This window comes from Notothenia coriiceps, unplaced genomic scaffold (assembly GCF_000735185.1).
Source record: "Notothenia coriiceps isolate Sejong01 unplaced genomic scaffold, NC01 NC01_scaffold00036049, whole genome shotgun sequence".
Classification (NCBI taxonomy): domain Eukaryota; kingdom Metazoa; phylum Chordata; class Actinopteri; order Perciformes; family Nototheniidae; genus Notothenia; species Notothenia coriiceps.
The window spans coordinates 15,007-22,475 of record NW_011368750.1 but is presented as its reverse complement, the minus strand read 5'-3'; the positions used below and the strand labels follow the sequence as shown (position 1 = coordinate 22,475).

At 42.5% G+C, this 7,469-nt stretch overlaps 1 protein-coding gene across 1 annotated transcript in view; it reads right to left on the bottom strand.

Annotated features, from left to right (window-relative positions):
• LOC104963358 (hormonally up-regulated neu tumor-associated kinase homolog) overlaps window positions 1-7,469 on the bottom strand; it is a 23,606-nt gene that overhangs the window by 5,558 nt on the left and 10,579 nt on the right. Inside the window, exons 4-6 of the mRNA XM_010791935.1 lie at window positions 3,990-4,045; window positions 3,748-3,886; window positions 3,482-3,609 (exon numbers count right to left, since the gene is read on the bottom strand). Of these exons, the coding sequence (XP_010790237.1) occupies window positions 3,482-3,609; window positions 3,748-3,886; window positions 3,990-4,045 (323 nt within the window). The remainder of the gene's footprint in view (window positions 1-3,481; window positions 3,610-3,747; window positions 3,887-3,989; window positions 4,046-7,469) is intronic.

Genomic DNA, 7,469 nt, shown 5'->3' with positions numbered 1-7,469 from the left:
TCGATTTTTGTAGCAGGGTCTGATATTGAATGTCTTTTCTTGTTATTTGCACAAATATGAAAATGCATACTTTATGTTTGTAGTACTTGTTCTTGTTCCCGTCCTGTTTACTGTTTGACACTTTAAAATGTACTTCTATACTAAAAATGCCTGTACAAATCAAGATTATTATTTAAATAAAGAAAACATTTTGGAGTAAAAAAAAAATTTGTAATTTTTTTGTTAGAATTTTGTTTTTTTTCTTAAATATCGACCGGTGGACTTGTATATCGCGTATTACTACCGTGAGTTTTGGATCGACATTCCCTAGTATTTACTATATGAATAATGTCATAAATAACATTAAAGCATAGGGTTTTTTAGTTTAAGTAACATACTTTCGCGCCGTCCGGCCGATACATGTCAGGTCATTAAGTGGAGCCTGTCGTCAATTAATCCCGGGGGCCACTTTTTCCCCCCAGTCCGCCCCTGACGCAGTGGGTATCATCACGTGACCACTGAACGCCAACGCCGAGCAGCTGTGTCCCGGAGAGGGCTGTGTGGGTTGGTGACACGCCGGAGGGAGAGCTGTCAGTTCCTCCACTCGCTGCCTCGAGAGCAGCGCTCTCATGCGCTGCCTGAGTTTAATTCCACTCCCAGTAAAAGATGTCTGAAGGGAAGAGACAGTCTCTTCGTTCCAATTTATTATGAAACACCCAGGCTTTGACAGATTCGATACGAGATGTACCGTCTTTTATAAGCGAATTCTTCTCTGGAGCGAGCCAGCAAATAGCAGATCGTCCATGAGGAACACCACACTCTCAAGTCCCTACCTCTGTGTAGTGGCTCGCTAGCCTTCTCTACCGTCAAGGTGTTGCTTTGGACCCGAAAGGGCCTGCGGGGGGGGGGGGGGGACCGAAAGGGCTGCGCGGGGGCCTCCACACGCTGCGTCTCACTCCGACTCATCATGAGGCGTGTACACGCTCAGGGGATGGATGGAGTTGTGTGCAGTGCTGCCCACACGAGGCATTATATAACGGCGCTCATGGGTTTATTATGACCGTGTGCAGGAGGCGTATCTCGGACAAAGGAATGCCGCGAGCTCTGCAGGTTATTATAACACAACTTCCTCAAACTCAACAGCAATAAAACTGAACTCCTCCTCATCGCCTCCAAATCCACCCTCAGCAAAACCCCCAACCTGACACTCACCATCGATGGCACCCCTGTTTCCCCCTCCACCCAGGCACGCAACCTTGGCGTGATATTCGACCCCACCCTCTCCCTCGACCCCCACATCCGCCAAGTTGTAAAAACCTCATTTTTCCACCTCCGCAATATCGCCAAACTCCGTCCCTCTCTCACCCGCCCCGCAGCTGAGCGACTCATTCACGCCTTCATCTCCTCCCGCCTTGACTATTGCAACTCACTCCTCTTCGGCATCAGCACAACATCCCTCAACAGACTCCAGCGTGTCCAGAACGCAGCCGCCAGACTCCTCACCCACACCAAATCATGGCATCACATCACCCCGGTCCTCAAAGAACTCCACTGGCTTCCCGTCTCACACCGCATTCACTACAAACTCCTGGTCCTCATCTATAAAGCCCTCCACCCTCTGGCCCCCCCCTACCTCACTGACCTCCTCATCCTCTACCAACCACCCCAGTCCCTCAGATCCACCTCAGCCGGTTTGCTCTCAATCCCCAAGGCCAAACTCCGGAGCTTCGGGGACAGAGCCTTCTCTGTGGCAGCCCCGAAGCTCTGGAACTCCCTCCCCCAAGACCTCCGTGAGTCTGATTCCCTCACCCTGTTCCAGTCCCGTCTCAAAACCCACCTCTTCAACTCTGCTTATCCTTAAACCCGCCCCTCCCCCCTCTGAACCAACATCCTCCTGACTGCTTTTCTGTTTTTGTTTTGTTTTTGTTTTTGTTTGTGTTTTTGTTCTTGTTTTGTTTGTGGACCTGACTCATAATGTAAAGCGTCTTTGGGTCTAGAAAAGCGCTATATAAATCCCATTTATTATTATTAAAGAGCCCTATTTCATTCACACTTAAGTTGTGTATTTTCCAGCCTGGCCAGAAGGGACCCACCTTACTTAAAGAGCCATTGTTTCTGACTGATGTCACTCATTGTCACTTCACTGAAACTGTATCAGAGACAACAGAGAGGTAGGATTTCCCTTCAGCACAACCAATTCAAGCTGTCAGCCTGGGACATGGAGCTGTCCTGTGACAGCCAAGCGACGCCGGCAGTTTGACTCCAGATGGGGATTCCTGATAAACTCCACTGTTTGGAGGCGCAGGTTGATGGCCTCATTCACTGATATACATAAGCCAAGACTGCTCCCATCACTTTGCTACTTACTATCAGCTGTCTCAGTTCTGTTCAATTTAGTTTGTTTGAACTGATAGGATCTAGTTAAGTACTAGTATGTTGTTGCTCTTAAACTGGGTATAATAGTTACTGAACAAACTTAGTTTGTCTGCATTGATACAAATTTAAAGAATGGTTAAAGAAAACTTGTAGTAGGAACATTTTTTTTTTTATATCTCCAAAAAATACAAAAAAAGACCTGTGGCAGCGATACAGCAACTAATCCGATTTTGTCACAGCTTTAGAGCTGTGCCGGTTTTCCCCACAGTAACAGGAGCTATGTTTGTCTGCAGTGACATGGCGCCATGACACAGTGTAATGGAGTGACTATGTGTGAGAGAGACAGAGAAACAGAGACACTAAGGCCAAGTGGAAGAAGGGAGAAATAACTAAAACATTTTTTCCATCCGATTCTCCGTGTCATGACAGGTCTGTGGTCTGTGGAGAGAAAACAGTTTTATGTTCGCAAAGAGTCATTTACAAAAGCTCAAGTGCTGACCGTGTAACGGAGTGAGACGCATCCAAATGGATATCCAATCAGTTTAGAGAACATCTCTCATTTAGTCTTTGAAATTAGGGAAATATATTCTTGTTAATTTAACCACATTATGACCATGTCCATATTTAAAAGTACTTCTCTGTAGTTTAGTTTTGAATAATGTCATTCTGGAAATGAATTAATGTAATTATATTTATCCAATTTAATTCACTGGCTATGATATCAAGGCCTCTGTATGGATAACAAATCCTAATGAGTTGAAAAAGATATTCAAAAAATAATTGGAATACTCTCTTAAAATATTAAGCCATAAATGCAAATGAAACTCTCAGATGGTCATATATTTCTAATATCTTTCTTTTAAATATACCACTTTATTCTCAGAGACTTTGTTAACGTTTTTTTCTTAAATGTATAAGAAATTCAGATTTCTTTTCTGAATATTACCACCTTCCCCAGTTCAAAATATATATTTTTTTGTAAAATTATGAATAATTCTAATGATTAATATAGCAAATAATAAAAATGTCTTTAACCAACCATTATACATTTGCAAACAGAAAGACTTGGTGTATATACAGTCTTTCTTTCAATGAAGAAGTGCACTCAGGTGAAGAGTGGTGGTACCTTTGCTGACGTCACTGGGGATGCTGCTGATCTCTCCGTTGACCATCTTCTGGTGCAGCTGCTTGATGTTAAAAGGCTCAACAGTGAAGGGCAGAGTCCCGGTCAGCATGGCAAACATACTCACACCTCTGTACACGAGAAAAATTGGAAAAAACAAGGACACCTTTACAAAATGCATACACTGAAATGCATTTCTTTCAAACAGCAAGTAACACCACAGTACTTCTACACTTGAAAGCAGGCCATCACGAGACTTTGTCACTTACACGGACCAGACGTCCACTTTGGGTCCATACTTCCTGTGAGCCAGCAGCTCAGGGGCCGCGTAGGCAGGACTTCCACACTGCGTGTTGAGGAGCTCCAGAGAAAGGGATTCAGTCTTCAGAGAATTACTCAGGCCAAAGTCTGCATGAAACATCATAATTTTAACAGATGCACTAGATAGCTAATACACAGTCAACCATGCTTGTTTGTCCAACACTTTGCATCAGTGCATCAGTACACATACCAACAATCTTTATGTTGTTATGTTCGTCCAGCAGGAAGTTTTCAATCTTTAAATCTCTGCAGAAGAAAAGAAAATAAAGAGCTGTTTAGTCAAATAGGAAAACTGTGGTTCACTGTAGTATTTTCATGAGCCCAGTCCTTAATCCTACAGGAATTTTTAAGGGTATTTCTTTCCCCTTAAAGTACTTAAAAAGACAGACACTATGGTGGTTGTTCAATTTCAGAATTCTGGCAGTGTGTTTTTTGCCGTTTTCCTGATAATTTATAGACTTTAAAATGAGATGAGACCTTCACATTTTATGTTTGAAAGGAAATCTCAAGCTAAATAAAATGTGGGTAGGGCTCAGGATGAACAGTTAATTTGGGGGACTCATTTGTTTTGGACTCCTAAAAACTCAACTCCCACTGACTTACATTTTCAGACCGCTCTTCTTGACGTCCTAGCTCTTCCCTACCACAGTCATCTCTCTGTGTTCACCTGGGAAAGTTGCCTCACCCCCCTAAAAAGGACCCCAGCCTCGCCGCCAATCACATAGCCAGCTCTAAAACTCCCAAGCTAAATGAAAATCTGCGGTTAGGAGAGAGAGAGAGATCCCCTATAAAACACAGCCTGGGAATCAGCCATGTTCCTTTCATCTGCCCTCATCTAACCAACAGACACTCGGGGTCCCGCAAAAATCCAGAAAACACCGCTCACACAACCCGAATAAAGTTCAAAGACAGACGGAGGAAGAAAGAGGGAAAAAGGGCGAAAGCAGACATTGTCATAAAGGAGAAAATGTATGCGGTAAACCTTATGGATGTGGGTGGTAGGAGGTGCATTTATGTGCAAATTTCCATTTATTTCCAGTTTAATCATCTCTGTGGTGGAGAATGTGAGCGCGAGAGTGTGTGTGTGTGTGTGTGTGTGTGTGTGTGTGTGTGTGTGTGTGTGTGTGTGTGTGTGTGTGTGTGTGTGTTCAAAATGAGACTTTTGCCACTTTGACCCTGTGTGTTCCATGTAATAAAAGTTCGTATCGTTAGTGAATTATAGATGTAAAGGGCTCGCAACACAATTGTTTGCGTATATTATTTGATACGCAATAGTCGAAGTACGATTGGGGATACCCTTTAATAATTACGAATTTGCCAATCGTTATGTAGTAACGTTTGATACTTAAGTGGTCGGTTATAAAGGGGTAAATTGTTACATATGGAGTATTATGAGAAGTATTTGTTACAACTTTGTTGTCTCGTATCTTTGTGCATGTCTGTATAAAAAAAGAATCTGTTGTTACGTCTCATCTTTGCACGTAGACTTATGTACATTCTCAAAGACGTATTGATGCCGTTGTGACTTTCATGTTATGTATGAGTTCGTGACATTAATGTCCGATGGACTAATACCTTTTATCCTTTCGGCTTTCACGGAAAAATTGGTAAAGCGGCTATTAAAGCCACCCGGCTTATAAGCCACGGTAGGGGATATTCTATCACTTCGCTGTTTCATGTTATAAACTAAACATCACCTCATATTTCACGTGCTTTTTTTCTTTTAAGAGTTCATGGAGTTGTAAGGAGCTGACGAAGACAGTTTGTACACCTGAAAGTTCTCTTTAGAACTCCTTTAATTCAAGTTCTTTCTAAAAACGTTGGCTGTCTTCGCATAAAAGTTAGAACCACACCAATGAATTCAAGTAGCGTACCTACTACAGGCACTCGCTCTTCCGTTCCGGCAAGTGGAGTAGTGTGTGGACGACTATGGTGCTATCTCTACCTGTGAACCCTCACCACCGCAGTAAGAAAACGACTTGAAGTACCCCCCTGTACCCTCGAAAGTGTGTGTGAGTCGTATCAGGAAAAGCCACTATAGAAACGGAGGTAAGGACAGTTTGTACATTTAATCACAATTGTATTTTATGACATTTGAAAAGACACTTAAATGATTCTGACTAACCAAATCGATCGATTAAATTAAATCATAAATTCATCGGTAACTAAAATGTACAGTAAAAATTCAGTCTCCCCTACCCCATTCGGAAGTTTCCCCGAATAATAGTATACGTGTCATGATGTCACCACCTATACCCCTTAAATATAATTGGAGAATAAACCAATGACCAGTTTCATACTGATGTTAATTCCTTCGAGTCAAATAATTTACAAAGAAACACAAGGGCTTGTCCTTCATTTGGACTTAATTTTGTTAACCCATATGTCCGAAGTTTTGATAGTTAAGAGGACTTTTTGTTGTAAAACTTAGTCTTTAATTTGTAACTTTAACTCATTCAAACTTTTATATTATTTATAATATGTACATTTTAAACTAAGGTTACATGAATAAGATTTACAATTTTTACAAATTGTGTTTAGTTCGTCTTGTAAATGGACCAAGGAGAAATTAGGTCGAGGAGACGTCTTGAGAAGGTCTTCGAGGTAGTCTGCCTCCCGCCGAAGCATATCGAAGTTGGCACCACGACAAATTGTCTTGTACAGTTAATAAATCGCTTGTTGTGTATTGACATTCATGTCTTTCTTAACTTTGTTTCTTTTAACCTTTGTTTAAATATGGAATGAAGTAAAATTGTGCGATGTCTTCCTCCGTGTTGTCAAGTTGAAGTGTCATCAGAAGCACCTAGTGGGGGAGACCGGACCGGCGTAGTGTCTGACGTGTTCTCGCACAGGGTACCGTCACTTACACTGTATGGGAAAAAAATCCTTGACCACGGCGATAGACAGAGTCACATGTGTCCTTTATTATTCGTGTGATACGTGGGGTGTGTGTCAGCTACGTACACTCACTTGACTGAACTGAATGGTTACCATTGTACTTATTATGAACCCTTTTTGTTGAGTGAAAACATCGTCGAATTCGATGTTCAGGCCTGTAGAAAACCGTACGTAGGCTGGTTTGGGTACAAATGACTCGATCACAATGTCGTTCGTTTAGTACTCCGTGTGTGTGTGTGTACTAGTGTTTTGTATGTTCATCAAATGTCCCGTAATTGTCGGATGTTTCCTCCTTTTCGACGTTCCTTCGTCGTGTACCGCGTCACACCACTCGACTTTCACTATAAAGTCACTGTTAAAATCGTACAGAATGCCACATTCTCTGGGTATGAGGGTGTGTTCGTGTTTGTATGTGTGTGATTGTATCAGTGTCACGTTGGTGTTGTGAGGGTGAGCGAGACACGAAACCAAATTCTGGAACCGAGGAGACTTCCACCCTTACAACTAATGGTCCAAGTTAACTGAGAAGTAGGTAGGGACGCGGGCCACGGTACTAAGTGTGTAGTAGTGTTGTAGTACCTGAAGGAGGAGATTACCTTCAGGAATTGCTACCGCGAGGGCTAGGAAGTTTAGTGTGAGAGGAGACAGTGTGTGTGTACGAGAGTGTGTGTGCGTGTTTGTGTGTTTGGTGTGTGTGTGTGTGTGTTGTGTGTGGTGTGTGTGTGGTTGGTGTGTGTGTGTGTTCGTGTGGTGTGTGTGTGTGTGGTGTGTG